We start from the raw sequence: 21546 nt of genomic DNA on the forward strand, positions 1-21546 counted from the left end.
TATGTCTTGGCACCTTGTTGAAAATGAGTTCACTGTAGGTGTGTGGGTTTGTTTCTGGGTTCTCCATTCTGTTCCATTGGTCTGTGTGCCTGTTTTCATGCAATTACCATGCTGTTTTGGTTACTATAGCTCTGTAGCATAATTTGAAGTCAGGTAATGTGATTCCTCCAGTTTTGTTGTTTTTGCTTAGGGTAGCCTTGGCTATTCCGGATGTTTTGTGGTTTCATATAAATTTTAGGATTGTTTTTTCTATTTCTGGGAAGAATGCCGTTGGTAGTTTGGTTGGGATTGCACTGAATCTGTAGATTGCTTTGGTGGTATGGATATTTTAACAAAATTGATTATTGTAATCCATGAACATGAAATATTTTTTCCTTTTTTGGTGTCCTCTTGAATTTCTTTCATCAGTGTTTACAATTCTCATAACAGAGATCTTTCACTTCTTTGGTTAGTTCCTAGGTATTTAATTTTATTTGTGACTATTGTACATGCTGGTGTAAATGGTCGGGGCAAGGTGGTATCAGTGACTCAGGACTGTTTTTTCTATCTCTTCAGTGCTCCTTTCAGCAATATGGAACTAAAACCAGGTATTATGAGTGCTCACCTGATTTTTGGTTCTTATGAAAGTGTTTTTTTTCTGTGTAAGCAGTTATTAAATTAGTGTCCTTGCCTGGGGGACAATTGGTGGAGACTTCAATTCCCTCATCTTGCTGTGCCTCCTTCTCAACAGTCAATTGTCAAAAACATAAGAGTTGCCCTCGTTATGGTTATACAGGTATTTCTCTCTGAACCTACTTTCTTATCTATGACATAAAGACCGTACCACTTGGCCTGCTACTATCATGGAATTGAAAGAGTCAACAATATGGGAAAGCATTCTGGAAACTGAAGTGTTTCTGCGTAAGTAAAAGTTTTTAACTGATATTTTAATCCATAACTCATAATTCTAAAATAAGCTATCACCATGGATAAACAAAGGTATGTCAGAATCACCACATCATGACTCAAGTCCTGTTCCCAAGCCTTCCCTAATTAATTTTAATTCATTTTAATCATATAGTGACTCAGTATCTTCATGCGATAATGATTCACGTGTTTTAATTTGCCAAATGTTGCTTCTAGATTATTTTCAGAAACATTCTGTTGAGCTCTTAGGAAAGTCACGACTTGGAGCGAATAGGATGGGTGTTATTATTTTATTCCAACTTAAGCCCAATCATATGTTTTTTCCTAATTTAGATCACCTACTCCTATAACGATGATAATTTAGAAACCACATGGTACAGATGGTGAGGCATGGGCTTCTGGGATTTGAATACCAGTCACTTATTAGCTGGATTTAATTTTCCGCAATTTATTTTATCTTTCTAAATGTGCATCTGAAAAATGGGGACAGTAACTCCCTCTTAAATGAGACAGTGATCTTAAAGAGCCGAATATAGTCCCTGGACGTGGTAAATGTTATCTAAGTGTAAGAATACAATGGCACAAGAGAGCATCTACTTACAGCTCACAGATGCCAGCTCTAGCAGGAATGAGAGGCACAAGTTGCAGTAAAAGCTTGACACCATTTTGCCATTCTTCTTCTCTTTCAAATTCACAGTACAAGTAGCTACATTCATCAGAGGAAAACTGGTAGAAAACATAAGTATCTTGAAAGTATAGATGCTGGTCCACTGTTTGAAACAAAAAAATGTACAGATCAGTTTTTTAAAGGATATTACTCAGACAGCAATAATCCAAATGATAAACTGAAAGCCCTAATAATTGGGAGAAATCAGGGTTAAGACTATAATTACACATTCTAAGCTCATTCATATTTATAATCCCATTGAAGTGGAAAGGACTTACTGGCTAGTCTATTTTTACTACTAGAAGTTTTGGCCAGCATATTCACATGTATTTTATATTTTTTCTACTTCAGAGACAGGTGCAGATAAAATCAATAACAATTCAAAGAGGATAGGGAGAAATCTTTTTTAGTGTCCCAGAGCAAATTAGTATATTGAATTAATTTAGTAATGCAGAAATGCAACACAATGACAAGTTTTAGATCAATGGTTCTCAACTAAGGGTGACTGTGCCTCCTCTGGGGGTATTTGGTGATGTCTAGACATTTTTGGTTGTTACATTTGGGGGGCAAGGTGCTACTGGCATTGGAGGGTGGAAGAAAGGGATGCTGTTAAAAAAAAAAAAAAAAACCCTACAATGTACAGGACAGCCCTTCACAACAAAGAATTATCTAACCCAAATGTCAATACTACCAAGGTGGGGAAACCCTGTTTTAAAGGAATCAAGAGCTAGAGATTTTTCCAAAAAAGCACTAGTAGGAAATGTTTTGCTAACCAAAACCCTGAAACTATCAAGTATGCTAATAATACCTCCATTCCTCAAAGGTAGTTAACTAATTTTATAAATAAGAGTATTAAGTGCTAGGTACTGTTGACTAAGATTACACCCACATCCATATCTGTACCATTCTTTCACAACGGGACTAGGGGTATGCCCTTGATATTTATTACCTATAGGAAAAAAAGGGTTTTTCAGTGACCAACTAGCAGCTGAGAGACTAGGCTAAATAAAGAACCCAGATTGCTCGGTTTCTAATCCTTCAATTCTCTAAGAAAAGAGATATCCATCATCTATTTTAGTTTCCAGTTAACATTTATTTTCTGTTCAGTCTAAACAGCTAATTTTCATAGGTCATATCTTTAAGTGTTCATGATTACTTGGTGAATTAAAATGGCATAACATCCCACTCATAAAATCAGTTTCTGATGATTATCCTAAGTACAAGATAAATCACACACTAAAGATGTCACTGATTTTGAAAAAAGTTTGTAAGCAGCATTTTTGAGTTCAGAAGAAAGGAGGTAGAGGAAGGACTCCTACAGATATTATGAGTCTATGAATCAGCAAGTATCTAATAATTTTTACAAGAAGTCTAAGAGAAATAAGTGAAACAAAAGATGACCTGTCACTTAGAAAATAAGAAAGAATACAAATATTTATCTTCAAAAATAATTTCCATCCAGATTATAACATCCTCTAGAAAATCAAGTGTATTTTCATCTGATAGCTTAATAAAATAATAATGCTGTGCCTTCAAGACATAATACTAACCTGATAACATAATTCCCATGTCCAGTAGGAGTTGCCAGACTCCTATGGCCATAGATCTGCACTGGACAAAAGGACAGTGTTCTAGAAGCCAGTCTACCAGTTCTGACCCAACGCAGCTCCTCCTGAACAAAAGCAAAGCCATTCACAGTAAGATATTGCTGACATTCGTTTGCCAAAAAAATTGATATATAATACCTTTCCTTTCATGTGCTTGCTTTTTTTAAACAAGCAACCCAAGAATAAATGGCATATACCTCTTACTCATCTTTCAGATTAAAGTTCAAATATCACTCCTTAGGGAAACAAGAGTCAAATTGTCTTCTACTTTTTCATCAAATCACCTAACATTTAATAAGTATGTATCTTTACAAATGAACAATATCTGCTTCTCCCACTAGAGAAAAATTTTCAGGAGAGCAGGGACTTTATATAACTCACTATTAATTCCCAACAATTAGAACAGTCCACAATACACAGTAAGTTCTCAAAATATACTTGTTTGAAAAAAGAAGGAATAAATTTAGCAGCCTTTTATATAAAGATAATGCTTTTACCTTGGTAAGCTACATACCTCAAGTTGATGGTGATAAACTTTGGTTCAACTATTTATAGATTTTTATCTAGTCCTTTTGAGAACAAAATAATTCCAAGGTTAGACAAAATTGGGACCATAGTCAGTAGTATAGAGTTTTGTTTGCTACTCTTCAAAGACTGAACCCTAAAGTTTACTCTAAGAACAATAAACTTGATTGTTAATCTTTTTAATATAATCCATGTAACTAGTTAAGCAGCCCAGGTCACATAACCATAAACCCAGACGTGTTGGATTCTACTGACTACGCATGAGAAATTACCTTTGTAATCTGTCTTAAAACACACAACTATATTCAAAAAAATGTCATAACCTGGGTATTACAGGCAGTATCATCATGCCTACTTTTCAAATACGGATGAGCCTCAGGGGAAAAACAAAAAGAAAAACTTCTGAAATGTTTTGTCATTTGCAGAAATTTTATCAAATTTCACTCTCCCTTATGAGAAAAGATCATGAAAAAAATTTTTTTTGCGTCAGAGTCATGCTCTGTCACCCAGGGTGGAGTGCTGTGGCGCAATCTCAACTTATTGCAAACTCTGCCTCCTAGACTTGAGAGATCCTCCCACCTAAGCCTCCTGAGTAGCTGGGAGTACAGGTGCTCACCACTGGCTAATTTTGTTCTTTGTAGAGACTGAGTTTCGGCATGTTGCCCAGACTGGTCTCCAACTCCTGAGCTCAAGTGATCCACCTGCCTCGGCTACCCAAACTGCTGAGATTATAGGTATGAGCCAAGCGCCTGGCCAAAATGTTTTTTTTTAAATAATGTATCATATAATGACTATCTTTATATGCAGTACTGGAGGACCAAGAGATGCCAACATTTATTTGTATTTCTAAAGTAGAAAAATACTGCTTATGTTGTTCTCTTATGATTGGCAAAGTTACAAATACCCTAGAATCACACCATAACCAACAATATGAACTGCCATGGATGCTACATTTTCTGGGGTGAAGAACAATAAAGTAGTAAACTTTTCTGCTGAGATATTTGAACAAAAATCCTAGCTTTTCATCAAAAGCTAGAATATATTTGGTAAAGTGTCACTATTTGAAAGATACTCTAAGGCAATTAAGCCAATTCTAGACATGTTCAGTTGCAGGTTAGCATAAGCCAGCATAAAGATTAACAGTCACATACATGGATGTTTTTTAGAGAAAATGAGAAAACAGATGGCAACAAAACAGGCAATTAGACCAAACAGTCAAGATTAACTTCTAATTCTACAGGATACCTTTCATGTTAAAGGTTCAAAGTGTTAATTAACTAATTAATTCCTCAACACCTCTGCCAATTAGCCAGCACCTCAGGGCTTTGAAAGCACTTTTATCTCATGGATTAAATACTGTATCATCTTAATTCATATTCTCAAAACAATGCAGCTCCTTAGCCTGCTCTGAGTGTCTGACATCACCTGGACTATGAAAGCACACAATAAAACATTTACTAAACAAACTAATCTGTCAAACTGCAAAGGGGGCTAGATGGATACAGCTGCTTGTTTGTTCCCAGGTGATAAGGAAGAAGCTTCTTAGAACAGGGCTTCTCAAAACTCTGCTTAGGAGTCACCTGGGTGATGTTCTTAAAGTATAGATTCTGACGTGCTAAGACTGGGTGGGACCTCAGATTCCGCATTCCTTTTTTTTTTTTTTTTTTTTGAGACTGAGTTTCACGCATGTTGCCCAGACTAGAATGCAATAGTGCGATCTCGGCTCACTGCAAACTCTGCCTCCCAGGTTCAAGTGATTCTCCTGCCTCAGCCCCCCAAGTAGGGCTAGGATTACAGGCATCTGCCACCACGCCCAGCTAATTTTTATATTTTTAGTAGAGCTAGGGTTTCATCATGTTGGCCAGGTTGGTCTCAAACTCCTGACCTCAGGTGATCCACCCGCCTTCGCCTCCCCAAGTGCTGAGATTATAGGCATGAGCCACCATGCCCGGCCAGATTCCACATTCCTAACACACTCTCAGGTGATACTGGTGACCTCAAAGCCCCAATCCTCCAGATCTCCCTTCTCAATGGGAAGGGCTCACTCTGTTTTGGGGAGGCAGGGCTCTGACTCAATATGGTAGAACACAACACTGTCAGGACAATATTAATTAAAAACTGAGCCCCACTCTCAGAGCAAGCTACTGTTTCTGTTGCACGTGATCCTTTTCTATTCCCCCCACTGGCTTTATCAAGTTATGTTTTAAATCACTTATAAGGATCTACCTACCCCAGGACAAACATTAGGAGTAAATTATACACTATCATTTACATCACCAAAGCATATAAAATGAGGTGGCATTATCTCTGCATTTAATGCCTTGTCCCCATGCCTGCTACAATCTGGTTAAAATGCCTAAATCCACAGGACTTAGGGGAGAGCAGTGAGGAAGAAAACAGAGACGATTGGGACACAGCAATCTAAACACAGACAGCAGTTCCTACCCACAGTATATTTTCAGTCTTGTACTCAATCCAGAAACTGCTCCAAGTACATGCAGATCTAACTCCAGTTTCAATACTAGGTAGGAACATTGTGATATGGAGGTGATCAGCTCAAAGCCTATGTGACTGCTTAACAAAACATGAATTTACCCAATCTCCAGAGTGGAAAATTTGATTTATCTTAGCATCCTCCTGTCTCTAGTTAGACTTTTAGCAATTAATTCATAGTAATGCAGACACTAATCTTTAAAATAAATCAGGTGATGGTATTTAGTGATGTATTCGTGCAAAACAAATGATGTCTCAAAAACCAGTGTGATTCTTCCTACAGTACAAAGTGAACAGAAAGCATTTCAAAGTTTTGAAAGTGAGTTCTCATGCAGTATATGGGGAATATTTTACCTCAATTTACTACCAGACAAATGAAAATGATTCATCCCTAGGTAATCACATGAGCATTTCATGCTTAAACCCAGAATATTAATCAGTCCTTAGATTAGAAAATCATAGTGGTCCTGGCCGGATCACAGGAAAACACATGCTCTCCCCATTCTATTCCCGTTAAATCCTAAATCTGTTCTAATTTGGATAGATGGCTTTTTTCCATGAACCTGATTAATGTTCATCTCCCAATCCTTTTTTAATCTCTATCCATGGAGATCCAATAAAGTGGAAAAAAATGAGAATAATGATCAATGTTACACATGGCCTCATGTAAATAAAATGAATCCTGTGAGTGTGCTCACGACTATACTCAAAGACTTACAAATATAAATTTAGTCTTTTAAAAAAGGAGAAGTCAGATGTTTCTAAAGGTGATGCCATCATCTATTTTTTAAAGTGAGTTTCTATGTGAAGTAGTCCAACCACCACAGCCCTTTTACTCCCTGTCCTGTCTACTTGGTCTGAGCTCTACCCTCATGGTTCTCAGACCTTGGCCTATGAATCCCTAATAGAAGGAAAACAGTAGATCTTGGAGCTTTTTAAAGAGCTCCACAACTCCATACACACAAAAGCATTATCTGTAAACAGAATAGGCATGTCTAGCCTATGGCATATTTTTCAAAACCTATGTAAATGCTAATGTGATTGATTAAATGTTCTTAAAGTATTAATTCACTGGGGTTTCTCATCACACTTCGGATTTGCTCAATTAATGGCTCAGAAGAATATAGACTCTGCCAAGTCTGTGATGTTAAAAAATGGTTGCAGGGAATGGTTACTGACTGAAAAGAGCCATGAAGGAACTTTCTGAGGTATGAAAATCCACTATATCTGGATAGTGGCTAAATGGATAATGATTACACAGATGTGTAATAAATAAAAGTTCAAGCTGTATATTTAAGATTTGCATATTTTACTATACAAAAATTACGCCTCAGTACAAAGGGAGTCGGTGGTCTTACTCTGATAGTCTGGGGATTACTATCCCAAAATCCAAAGCCATGATAAAATATTTTCCATTTCCAGCAAACAGAAAAAACAGAAATATTATAATGAGTTTATCGTAAAGCTAAGTTTATTTAACATAAAGGAACATCCTTTATTCTGAGAACTTTCTACTTTTTGGGTGTCATGAATTCTGAGTACTCTTCCTACTTTTGATGGGTATTACATGCCATTTATTTAAAATAGAATGGTGATAACAAATGGTAGTGGTTTTTCTTTTTGTTTTCTGTCATAGTTTTGGTATCATTTGATGTGGTTTAATATCTTTATCTGGCAAAACAAAAAGCTAATAATTTGCTTTTGGTTTTTTTCTTTAAATTATTCCATAAAATGAAAACATACACATCAAGTTTTCTAAGTGATCATGCCCTTGGTCCAGCTGTACTTTAAAACTGGCCATTTACCTACCTGTTTATTCTCATACCTCTGTCAAGGTAGACACCTGCCATCCCTATACCAACCTGTCTCTCCCTGCTCCTTACGCACTCAAGGAGGAGGCCCACTCTCACCTGGAGAGTTAGAGCAGGTCTCTGCCCAAGGCATCCTTTCAGGGCCTCAATAAGGTCCCTAAAGAGGGGATCTATATTTATTAAAGTCCCTAATGTAGCACCACCCCCTCACCCGCTGCAAAATATCATGTCTCAGAGGAAGCAGAGCACAGACTGTCTCAGGAGCCCATCCACACTTGGGGCTGGAAATTCCATACCCCAACTTCAGAACGGAGTCAAACTGTAAACAAATGCATGACTAAGTTTAATGAAAAGTCACCACCAGTTTCCTCAATAGAACAAACAAACCCTCCTACTACTGATATTGTCCACCTCTCTTTGATCAAGGTTACAATTTTTAATACAGGGTGGGTTTTTTTTCCTCAAAGAGAATTTCTGACAAGGTGTTAGAAAACTGTGTTACCTGTAAAACCCCTTGAGGTTCACTCTGTCCTTTATCAGGTCAGCTGCTTGAACGATAATAACATTCCTCAGTGCTCTCCCTGCACAAGAAGAATTCTCTCCATAAATCTAAATGGAAAAGACAAAGTCACTGTAAATATAGAATAATGTGACAATTTGTGAGCTACCAATAGCATACTCTCTCTCTCTATATATATATATGATGATAACCAAGTCCATAAGGTTGAGACATATTTTAGCCAATACAGCTATAAACCTATAACTATCTTACTTTATTTTAGCTACCAGTCCACTTACACTACTAAGCTATCACTATTCTCCAAATGCTAACCTGCTTTATTTAACTATAGCTATAAATAATTTTCTTTTATACAAAGTTTTCAGTGTAAATCATCCACTGTTTTTTAAATACAATATTTATATCGATACAGCAAATGAAGAATTTATATTATGTATTGAGTCTGCATATTGATAATGCAAACACACACAGGTCTTGGAAGATGGAAAAACAATTTTCTTCCCTGTCTAGCGAACATCTCGAACCATGACACAATTTGACAGCAGGCTGCTTTACTCTTAAGCTTCATTCAACTGCAGAGTTCATAGCCAATTCCAAGCATCTGGTTTCATCTACTTCACAATTCCATCTATCAGATAAAAATTTCATTTAACTTATTTTTTAAATCTTCGAATTCTCCCATATGAGTCTCTGGTTCTTAGAGGATGGAGAAGGGTAGTTCTTAGATCTAGAGGGGGCTAGGTCCTACTTTATAATACTACCTCCTACTCTATAACTAGCACCTTCCTCCAAAGCACAATGCTGTTTCACAAGCAAAGGGGGCTAAGTGAAAATAAGCTGCCTTCATAAGGTTTATGAAAATTTATATTGGGGGTACATGCCTACATAGTTTCACTTTTTTCTTGGTAAACTTTTTATGTACCTACTATATATATACACACACACACATACATACATATATACATATACACAATATACATGTGTATATATACATAGACATATACATACATATATATATATATATATATTTTTTTTTTTTTTTTTTTTTTTTTTTGAGACAGGGTCTTGCTCTGTCACCCAAGCTGGAGTTCAGTGGCAAGATCATGGCTCACTGCAGCCTAGACTTCCCAAACTCAATCAATCCTCCCACCTCAGCCTCCTGAGTAGCTGGAACTACAAGCACACACCATCAAGCCCAGCTTATATATATATATATATTTTTTTTTTTTTTTTTTGTAGAGACAGGTCTCCCTATGCTGCTCAGGCTGGTCTTGAACTCCTGGGCTCACACAATCTGCCCACCTCGACCTCCCAAAGAGCTGGACTTACAGGTGTGAGCAACTGCACCTGGCCGAAATATCTGACATCTCTCAAGGCAAACAAATTGATAATATAATGATTATGATTTGACTGGGAACATCCACCTCATCCTTATACTTCCTTAATTTTCCTGGTATCATCTCCTAAACACAAACTGATAAGGAAGTAGGAAGGGAAGAAAATATTACCGAGGAAGTGGTGTGAGTCAGCTGACGCTTGACTGGTCCTGACAGCATACAATATTCATTCACTCAGTCATTCAAAAAGTACATAATGAGCAACTGTCAGGTGTCAGATTTGTTCCTGATGGTAGGGATACAGTGGTGGAGAAGGTAGAGAAGATCCCAGCCCTCACAAAGCTCACAGTCTCCTGTTAGCCTAAAAAATGCAATTTTTTTTTTTTTTTTTTTTTTTTGAGATGGAGTCTTGCTTTGTCGCCCAGGCTGGAGTGCAGTGGCGCAATCTCTGCTCACTGCAAGTTGTGTCTCCTGGGTTCACATCATTCTCCTACCTCAGCCTCCCAAGTAGCTGGGACTACAGGTGCCCGCCACCACACCTGGCTAATTTTTTGTATTTTTAGTAGAGATAGGGTTTCACTGTGTTAGCCAGGATGGTCAGTCTCAATCTCCTGACCTCGTGATCCATGCATCTTGGCCTCCCAAAGTGCTGGGATTACAGGCGTGAGCCACCGCGCCTGGCCAAAAAATGCAATTCTTTGTTCATTGATTCTTTACTGCAACACAATGATAAATAATGAGGAAGTAAATCTCCTTTTATACAAAACTCAGTGTAAAGTATACGCTATTTGTAAAATACAGTGTTTTTAACAATAGATATATTTATATCATATTTATGTACGTGCTCTGCCACATCAATTCATTCATGTAAAGAACCTGGAAGATGGGAAAATAATTTTTTTCCCTAGTTCCTGAACATCTTGAATCATGATAATGATCAGAGCATCTCAAACACTTTTGCTGTGTCATCCCAGGTGGAGAAGATAACGTGATCACTGCAGCATCCCTGCAAAACTCTATGTGGTCAGGAGCAAAGGGAACAACTGTAACTTGAGAAGTGTACATCAGAATTTCTTAATCACTATTTCAGAAAATGCAGTAAAAGAGAAAAGAATCATACCTGGGAAGGCGTATGTTCAAGGTATGGATTAGATATTCTTCTTGATAGAGTCTATTTTAAATAAAGAAAAAAAAATAATTAGAACCAAATAAACTTTTGTACCAAAAAAGGAAAACATAAGCAACAGTGGCAGGGGCAGGACCCTGCTAAACAACAACAAAAAAAAGAGCTGGAATCTCAAATCATGGTCCCTATGGGCTTAGTATCCTTATTTTCACTCAATGTAAATATCTGGTCAACATTCATAACAACAGGACAGGATATTCCACTTGAATGGCTCTCAACAGAAGTACAATAGAAAGAGTGGGATTTTCTTGGACCGGTCACTTTATTCTTGATGTGTTTTGGATTCCATTTCTCCTTTCCTTTTCCTCACCCTAACTCAGGCCCTCATCACTATACCCTCAACTACCTGCTTCAGCTTCCCATTGGATTTTCCTGCTCTCTAGTCACATCCCCTTCAGGCCATCCTTCACACCTCAACTAAGTAAATCTCCCTAAATCACCCCCTTGACTTACAGAGGGTCCCTTATTGCTTATCTGAGTTAATCCATGCCCCCTTGGCTCACCACAGTCTGCCTCCAACAGATTTCCAGTATTCTCTTTCCAACTCTCAACAAGGCTTCTTCAGTTTAGCAAGACCCACTTGTCAGAAGAACCTGCCACTCATAACCTTGCCTTTAGTCGAGTCAGTCTTCATGTTAAAAGCCTTCCATCTTCCTCAATGCTTCTCAGAATCTCACCAGACTTGAAGTCCAGTTTTGTGGAGTCGGCTCCTGCATGAAGTTCCTCCTACTGGGGTATGTTCCTCTTTAGAGCTCTGTTTTCGCTACTATTCAGGTGCAGCCCCTGGGTGCTCAGCATTGTTGGTTGTTTTTCTGTGTGCGCATTTGCCCCAAGGAATCCATAAGCTCCTTGAGGGAGGGCTGGCAGCTCATTCTGCTTTGCTTTCATGGCATCTAGCACACAACAGTGCATAAAGATGTTTAATTTTTCTATTCATTTATTTAGATATTTATATAACCGTATCAACTTAATAAGTAATTGCTGAATGATCTGAGTTGCAGGAGCTAATTTTTCCTGCCTAATGATCCAGGAAACAGCACCATCACCCACATATGCTTAAGCACAATACAGAACTATTATCATTTCCTATTGCAGTATAAAAAAAAGAACAGAGAAACTAACATTTATTGAACTTCCAACCTATGTTTAAAAGCTCTTTCCATCTCTATTCTAAGTCTTGCTATCTTTCGAGATCCTATAGTTTTCAGACTGCCGCCTCCATGTCTTAGAATACTTTGCTAAATGTACAAAATGTACCCCACCAGTCATCACTTTCCAGCATCTGAACCTTCTACTAAACTTTAGTCTAAAAAGAGAATTCCCATTCTGCCCCTTCCCCAGGCCACATGGCCCTCACACTACTCCTAATTAAACTAAAATAAAATGTATCAACTCTTTTTCCAGAAATGCCAAATGATACCCTGTTAAAGATTTGTAACTTCATTCAAAGAAAATACATTTTATAAAGTAGAGAGCCCATTTTTAATTCCCAGCCTTCCGGTCTTGTCTAAATGTATTCCCAATCAGCACTGCCTAGGCCTCATGTACCATGAGCCTATGTAATATAGTCCCTTATTGATATATTGAACAATTTAAAAGTTTTAAATGTACCAGATTATATGAAGATGAATCATCATCATTTTTTTTTTTCTAAACAGGTAGACTTTTAAAATCACTATGGCAGACCAGAAATGACAGTCTTTATGACTCATCTAATTGCCTGAATCAGCTCAGAAAAGCAAATAGTTTATATAATCTAGTTAAAGAAAAAGCTTTTAAGCAGAAACAAGCTCTAAAAGAAAAGAAAAAAAAAAAAAAAAAAACCTGGGCAGGAGCATTTTCACAAAACAAAACAAGCCACTTGCCTTCCTGGCCACTGCCAACCGGGATCTGGCTGTCTACACACTCGTGTTACACTCACACAATTCCACTTAACAGAAACCTCCCCCATGGATAGCTTGCTTCAAAAGGTAGGTAAGGTGAGTAAATAAAGCAATAGGGTTCTTCTATACTGAATAGATAGCAGCGTTAGATAAGCTACTGGCCCCAGGAACTCAACAAGCTCGACATAATCACTGTCTTTTACAGGACACAATTCCTAAGCTGGCTGTCGGGAACTGCCTTGAAACGCTCTCTTCACTGGTCCCAGGAGAGCTTCGTTTCATTAACACTCTAGGACAGCGGTTCTCAAACTTGTTAGCGGAGCATGGGGAGCCAGAGAGCTTTGTGGAACTCAGTCAAGTACTGACTCCCTAAATTTAAAACAACTATCGTAACTGTACTTCCGCAGAGACCACTCTATGTTAGTTTTCAGTACTGGGAATATTCCATCCATTACCTCATTTTTAGCAGGTACTGGGAAAGGACTGTTACTTAATTTTATCAGAGGAATACCATGGGCCATCTTACTGCTGCTGTAAATCACTTAAGAACTGCCCTCCCAGCATTTCCAGCAAGAGTACCGCAAAAGCACCCTTGAAAATGCACCCCCCTCTTTTCATTTTGACATTCTTTCCCTGATATACAATCATTCAGCTGTTTTCATCCCATCTTGGAATCCCTTGGTTTTATTTTTCCTCTCAGCATCCCAGGGCCTCATCTCATCACTCCTGTGGCAACTTACTTCCATTCATTTCATTTTTGAAGCACTTACTCAGCTGAGCACCAGGCACTGTGGGAACTTCCAGAAACACACACACGGACAAGATACCATCCCTAATTTAGAAAACCCATTTGACAGAAGGCATAGGATCTAAAGAACCTATTAAGCCCATGACTTCTTTTTCTTGATCCTAATCTCCCTATCAATTTTCTCTGCAATCTTAGATGGCTAGTCACTCGATGCAGGGTATCCTCTCTTAAATGGCTCCCACCATAATATCTCATAAATATAATGCCCAAAGTGATGATTCCTTTATCCTATGTATTTTAAATTTCCTAGAATTACTTAAGTTGGATGCAATGATTCTTTCATGAAAGACATATATATCCCAGAGAGATGAAAATACTAATAACACAAATGAAAATATATTTTTAAGCCAAATGTATTCCTCCTTTCCATTTTAATGTACCATGGAAAATGGTTCCCTGATTACAGGCAAGCCTCATATTTTAAATGTAAACTAGGAAATTGCAATCCTTTAATATTCACAAATGGACTTCCAGAAAAAAATAATGGCGTAACTCCAAAAATAATTGGTTAGCAACCATATATTACATTTTTTAAGTCAGGTATATATTAAAATTAAAGTGTAATAGTTCATGAAGCTGACTCTGAAGCAGGCAAGGAACTCACTCCAGAGTTGCTAAAAATATCTTGCTAAACACTGTAATAGGCATATTTTTCATTAGCCCTTAAAAGAGATAGGAACAGTTTTTATTCGTTTTTAAAGGAGATGCCTTAATAGTATCCTTAGACTCAGTTAAAGTACTTAGGCTACTAAGGGGTGAGAGAAATAAAGGAAAAAGATCAAATCGCTTCAGTCACTACAGAAGCACTACCTGCCCTTTTACTAACATGAACCAACAAGAACTACCAAATTTATTGTTAATGCAAGAATAACACAACTGTCTGCCAACTTCAGCCACTGTTCCTCTTCCTATTCTGGGTGACCAGGCAGAATATGAAGATGAAACAATGGAATAAGTACACGTGAATTTCTTACAAACGCAGGAAGATAAAAAGCCTCATAACTAGCAGGCACATATGTAAAGAGATTATAAAATAAAATACTAAAGGCTATGATCTATTAAGCTGCCCAGTGGATTTTTAACACAGGAAGAACTTGTGGGCCATTCTTCAGCCCCCAAATAAACTTACATCTCAACCAAAGCTTGGTCAAGGTTAAAAGGACAGAATCCCAGCCAGATTATAGGCTTGAGAATTATCCAGTCATCAAAGTTGGGGATAGTGGGTCAGGTGTGGTGGCTCACATCACTCTCTGATAACATGCTACACGTTATTAATAGTAACTGAGTTTCTGCTGTATGCCAGAGATTACACCAAGTTTTGGGGGTTTTTTCTTTTTTTTTTTTTGAGACAGGGTCTCACCCTGTCGTCCACGCTGAAGTGCAGTGGCACAAGCACAGCTCACTACAGCCTCCAGGCTCAATTGATCCTCCCACCTCAGCCTCCCGAGTAGCTGGGACTACAAGCACGCACCACCACCACCTCCAGCTGGTTTTTTTTTTTTTTTTTTTTTTTTTGTAGAGACAGGATTTCACCCTATTGCACAAGATGGTCTCAAACTTCTGGGCTCAAGCAATCTGCCTGCCTCAGCCTCCCAAGGTACTGGGATTACAGGCATGAGCTACCACACCCAGCCTATACTAAATATTTTGCATGCATCACATTACTTAATACTTGAAAAACTATGAGGTAGGTACTATAATTAATCCTATTTTGCAGATGACAAAACTAGACTTAAAGAGGTTAAGAAATCTGTCCAAGTTTGCAACCTAACTGCAGTTATTGTCCCATACATGTCTCTTAACATAGGATGTGATAATTTAAGAGTAATGTGACAAGTAAGTGCATTTAACTGCAGTAAGAAGTCACAAGTAGTATCTGCTAGACTCAGTGGTTCTCAACTCTGGATGTAAATAGAACCACCTGGGAAGCTGCAGAAAAACAAATAAAACAGGTATTAAGGATGCACCCCAAACATACTGAATTTGAATCTCTACGAGGAGAGCTGGGCAGTCTTTCCCCAAATTTCCCAGGTGGTTCTAAGGTGCAGCCAGGTGTCAGGGGAACTGTAAAAATAAGTGATTGGGAATGGCAAATTGAAACTCTCCTCATCCACTTCACCTATGGCGCTTGGAGCACTGCTCAGACATCAACTCCTGCACACACCTTGCTAAATGAAGAAGAGGTACTGTCATTTACCAATAGCATAGGGATCCATGACTGAACCTCCAAGTGGCTTGTGTAGAACAAAAAGCCACTGTTTTGGCAAATCCCATCCTGCACCTGTTCATGTGGTATGTGTTTTCCATACAACCGATCCTAGACATAGCCTTAAGCTACAGTATCTTCATGTCTGCACAGTAGCATAGTACCTACATACCTTCAGAAAGAGTCTACCCTTTAAATGGCATCCATGGCATTAAACTTAATTTTGACTTCCCATTATTAAAGCACTCTATTCTAGTAGAAACATGTTTCCCTACTTAAAAGCTAAGTAGAAAATGAAAGTGGGTTCAAGGAGTACTTATAAACATTTCACAAACCTTTCACTGCTATGGAGACAAATCTGCAAGAACCAACAGCTTCTGGGAAAATATACACAACACATACAACAGAAACAAACCCCAAAGCTTCATCAATTTGATTTTATTTAGTTCTTGGGAAAATTTCTTTTGGGCTGTGTTTGCAAACAAAAGAATAGGTTCACCTACCAAGATGGGCCTCCCTGGTTAATGCAATCACAGAGAAACCTTTAAAATTTGAGAATTAAGTAACTAAAGATTTAGGAAACATGGTTTAATCAGCGAGCTTACTTATCTCCACTTGTCACTGAATTTCCTAGTTTTATTAACAAGAACCCATCCAGTCATACCTGGACTCCAAGATGGACCCTTCCTACAGTAACCAACGTGAAGAAGCTCCCACTGGCCAAATCCGGGATGATTTGAACAGCAAATAATAAAATTATTGAATTATAATTCATAAAATGAATAACCATGAGTCCATACTAATACAAGCAATTGAATAAATAAATACATGAGGATCAGGAAGAAAGGACAGCCCTTCCTGATGCGATTATTTAAATTACTAAATGCAGTAAAAAGAAGAAAACAGAAAACCACCATTAGGCAAACACCATAGTAATAAATGTTGCAGGCAAAAATCATCCATAGATGCTAACATCAGTGGACAAAACTATGATGAGATATAGGATATTTACATAATTATCAAAGTATCTCCCACCAAAATACCTAGTAAGTACAGAGGAAAAAATAACTTTACAGTGGAGTTTAGCTCACACCACTTTAAACAAATGATAAAAATTATCGCCTATCATGAGACATGTTGAGATCATCTGCCTCCTGATATGATGAACAGAGAAAGGCACTTTTATGGTATTTTTGTCAAAATGCATACCTGAATATAATGATGAAATATCAGACAACCTCAAATTGAGGGACATTCTTCAAAGCAACTGACCTGTACTTTGCTAAAACTGTCAAGGTTAACAGGGACCAATAAAAACTAAGGAGCTATCCTGGATGGGAGGAGACTAAAGGAGCCAGACAATTAAAAGTATTATGTGATCCTGGACTAGAATAAGGACCTTAGCAGGACACATGGCAAATGTGAATGAGGTCTATATTTTAGTTAATCATGTGGATCAGTGCTGGTTCTGACGACTGTGCTGTGGTTATGTAGAAATGTTAACATTTAGAGAAGCTGAGTGATGCTTATAAGTGAACTCCCTTTGTACTAGTTTTGCAACTTTTAAGTCTAAAATTATTTCAAAATAAAAAGGTTCTTTAAAAAAGAATAATGACCTCCCTCCTCCCCACAAATGTGGTCTCAAAAATTATTCAAATATTATCTCAAAATATAGCATTTAATTTTTGCTGAAAGCTGCACCGCCCCTCCATAACTTCCTTGGGCTGCACAACAGAACGACCCTCATGGCTTTCCTGCCCACTCAGGTCTCTGGCATCTTCACACAAATTAATCTCCAGAAAACGCCTCCTTACATGTCACCTTATTTTTAATACAACAAATATATATTTGTAAGTTTACTCTCCCTGAGTGCTCACAGTGTTCCAAGTCTTTAACCTAGTGGTCCACACCTTCCTTACCTGTCTACGAAGTTCCTGCTGTACTTCTCTACAGACACTCTGCTTCAGCCAGGCAGGTTGTCCTCTTTTTACGAGACAAACCACATGCATTCTCCCTTCATGCCTGAGCCCCTGCCAAGATCTCTGCTCTGTGCACTTTTCTACATTTCTACATTCTGCCCTACAGTCAATCCACACAAATGCTGCATGAAGTCCAACCAAGCCCTGAGCCTCCCATGATTAATCTCTTCCCCCAAACATTCTAGCACTTTCCATATCTGCCACTGAAATATAGTGCCTCCTGGCCCCATTTGCAGGTATATGCCATCTCTTTTCAACCAACCTAACCTACCAGAGGGAGTCATGCCTTCTACAGATCTAGGACCATCAGTGTGGAGCAGGAGCTGACCTCTGACCAGCCAATAGTGATTTCTTTCCAACATCACACTGTCTGATAACCTGCCAAGTGGTAAAGCATGATATTACCACCTCAAAAGCTATGAAACGCATCACCACCACTGCCCCACTCCAATCGCCACCTATCCTTTCCCTCATTTCCATCCCTGCCTTAAGTGGTCATGCATAGAAAGTGCAGAGTGTGCACAGTGTGCATATAGAGCTAGCTGAGTATACAGAGAGGGAGTAGATATGACTCTATAAATTATATATATATAATTATATATATTTAAATGTACATATTTTTATATAATTATATATAATTTATAGATAATAGACAATTTATATTTATTATATATAATTTATAGATTATCTATAAATTATATGTAATAAATAAAATTTATAATCTATAAATTATATGTAATAAATATAATTTATAGATTATCTATAAATTATATATAATAAATATAATTATATATAATACATACATTTATATATTATATGTAATTTTTTTAAGACAGGGTCTTGCTCTGTCTCTCAGGCTGGAGTACAGTGGCACAATCATGGCTCACTGCAGCCTTTATTTCCCAGACTCAAGTAATCCTTCCATCTCAGACCCCCAAGGAGCTGGGACTACAGTTGCTCACCACCATGCCTGGCTAATTTTTTATTTTTAGTAGAGACGAGGTCTCGCTATGTTGCCCAGGCTAGTCTCAAACTCCTGAGATCAAGCAATCCTCATACCACAGGCTTCCAAAGTACTGGGATTATGTGAGTTGCTGCACCTGGCTAAATTTTACATACTGAATGACTTATAAGCTTGTTTGAAAACTTAATGATTCACTTGAATACCAATTATTCCTTTGTAGTTAAAAACACAGAAATTGTGTGGGGTCATTAACAGGAAAAATGTTCTCTGTTCAATTCCCACATTACTCACAAGTCAGAAATGAGTGAAAGAAATAAACCCTGGAGTAGCCAACTTTCTTCCGTTCTTTGGCATCTGGATATAAACTACTGTCTTAAATGTGTCTTTTCAATTTGTACATAGATTTTTGAAACCTGCATAACAATAAAGGTGATAGTGTAGTCTTCTGATGAAAGGAAGAATTCAGGATACTTGTTCCACTTTTTATTTTTCAATTACTCAACTAGGATATACAAAAAGCTTCAGAAATGTAGCAGCAGAATGGACCTCCTGGGGTCACCAGGCCTTCCTCTAAACTATGTGAGACAGGGGGGATGGAGATTAAGAGTCCACAGACCAAACCCTGTTGCCACCTGTTTCATAAATAAAGTTTTATTGGAACACTGTGTGTTTACATATCAACTCTGGCTGCTTTACTGCTACAACAGCAGAGTTACATAGCGGCCAGCCAAGCCAAAAGTATTCACTATCTGGACCTTTATAGAAAAGGGTGGCCAATCCTGGTCTGGATTATCAAACTTTAAAGAACAGGAAGAACTGTATAATCTCCCAGGCAATATATTCTAGTGTTTAATCAGTTATTAGTAAGAACTCTTAATTTTGAATCAAAATTATCTCCCACTGCAATTTAAGACTGTTTCCTCCCAAACCATTTAAGGCACAAGTCCATCTCTACTCGGGTTACATAAAAGCAAGAAATGGTAGCTAAAAGCTGTTTTGACCTAAGATTAAAACAAAGAGTAGAAGTACTAATAAAGGGTACAAAGCTCTAATTATATAAGATGAGTAAATCCCAGTGATACACTATACAGCAAAGCACCTATGGTTAACAACACTGTATTGTATACTTTAAAAGTCTGCTGAGAGAGATCTTATATTAAGTGTTTTTACCACCAAAAAAAAAAAAAATTTAAAGAGGATGAGAGGAAACTTTTGCAGGTAATGGATAGGTTTCTGGCCAAGTTTATTTCCAAACTCAAGTTGTATACATTACACATGTACAGCTTTTTGTATGTCAATCATACCTCAATAAAGTGGCTAAAAAAGCAAATGAAAAAGGAGCAATTAGTTTCACTAACTCCTTTTAAATTGGGAATTTTCAATCTATAAATAATCTAGACAATGCTTGACTCCAGAAAACTGATGCTAAAGGCCAAATATACAAAAGTACTAGTAAATCCATGAGTATAAAGTGTTGTTTCAAATATCTGAATCTTGCACATAATACTCTCTGCCTAGAATGCCTTTCTGCTCATATGTTTAAATTTTCATATAGATTGTAAAAATGCATTCATATGCTCAAATCTCCTGTTAGAATTTATGTGCTTCTAAAGCATTTTGGAGTCCAGATTCTTACTGACATGTGAATTTCCCCTGATTCATGACATGAATCTTAAAGATAGGATCGATATTGTGCTCATAAATGTCCACAGTGTCCAACATGATGCATTCTGTATAGTTAATTATCATTAAATGTTTATAAAGGAAAAAAATCTAGCCCTTTTAATACCTTCCTTAATGCTCTTCACCTTCCAGAGTTTCCAGTTCCTTCCTCTGTGCACTGCATCCTCTCCTCCTGGGAGGCAGCCTTGCATCACTGGTAAGAGTGGAACTCTGGGTTCACCTTGCTTGGACTCAAAGCTCATCAGTACCACTTAAAAGTTGTGTCCTTGGATAAGTTATTTAACTTCTTTGTCCCTCTGTTTCTACCTCTTTAAATGAGTGAAATAAAATCTACCTTTAAGGTTGTTGTAAAAAATAAATGACTTAAAATTGTGATTCCCAAACTTCAGCACGCATCAGACATCAGAGACACCTGGAGAGCTTATTTAAAAGATTGCTGGGCTCCAACCCATGGATTTTGGTTCAGTAAGTCTGGGGCCAAGCCTCAGAGTCTCCAATTCTAACAAGTTCCCAAAGGATCAACCACTAATGTAAAATTATATGAAGAGCTTAGAACAGCACCTGTTATATAACAAGTGCTTGGTGAATGTTAGCTTTTGTCATTGTTGAGCACTCAGGAAATTTGGAAGTTTTAGTATTACTATGTGCATGAATGTGGGTCTCCCCACTAGACTGTAAGCTTCTCAAGGGAAAGGATTGTATATTTTTCACCCACATCCCTAGGACATGGCAGAGTGCCTGTCACAAAGCAAGGCCAGTGGGACCCTAATAGAATTCTCTGCATACCAAGAGAGAATCCTCTTACCCAAGGTTCCTCCTGGTCGGAAGGGAACATAGGATGTGTGAGAAAGAAAATCCTCCTCCTGGAAACATTCCTAGGCGTTTCCCACCAAGCCTCTTTTGGACATGGGCTATTTCATTCACTGCTTGACCCATGAGGGTTAGGTCCCATTTCCCACACCTGGGAGTCT

General features: G+C 37.9%; 1 protein-coding gene across 2 annotated transcripts in view; it reads right to left on the reverse strand.

Annotated features, from left to right (window-relative positions):
* Positions 1–21546, reverse strand: part of RAPGEF5 (Rap guanine nucleotide exchange factor 5) — a 241612-nt gene that overhangs the window by 191271 nt on the left and 28795 nt on the right. For both annotated transcript variants that reach the window (XM_033192533.1, XM_033192532.1), the window contains exons 2-5: positions 10987–11037; positions 8512–8618; positions 3124–3245; positions 1508–1676 (exon numbers count right to left, since the gene is read on the reverse strand). In XM_033192533.1, the coding sequence (XP_033048424.1) occupies positions 1508–1676; positions 3124–3245; positions 8512–8618; positions 10987–11037 (449 nt within the window). The remainder of the gene's footprint in view (positions 1–1507; positions 1677–3123; positions 3246–8511; positions 8619–10986; positions 11038–21546) is intronic.

This window comes from Trachypithecus francoisi, unplaced genomic scaffold (genome assembly GCF_009764315.1).
Source record: "Trachypithecus francoisi isolate TF-2019V2 unplaced genomic scaffold, Tfra_2.0 Lachesis_group4, whole genome shotgun sequence".
Taxonomy (NCBI): Eukaryota; Metazoa; Chordata; class Mammalia; order Primates; family Cercopithecidae; genus Trachypithecus; species Trachypithecus francoisi.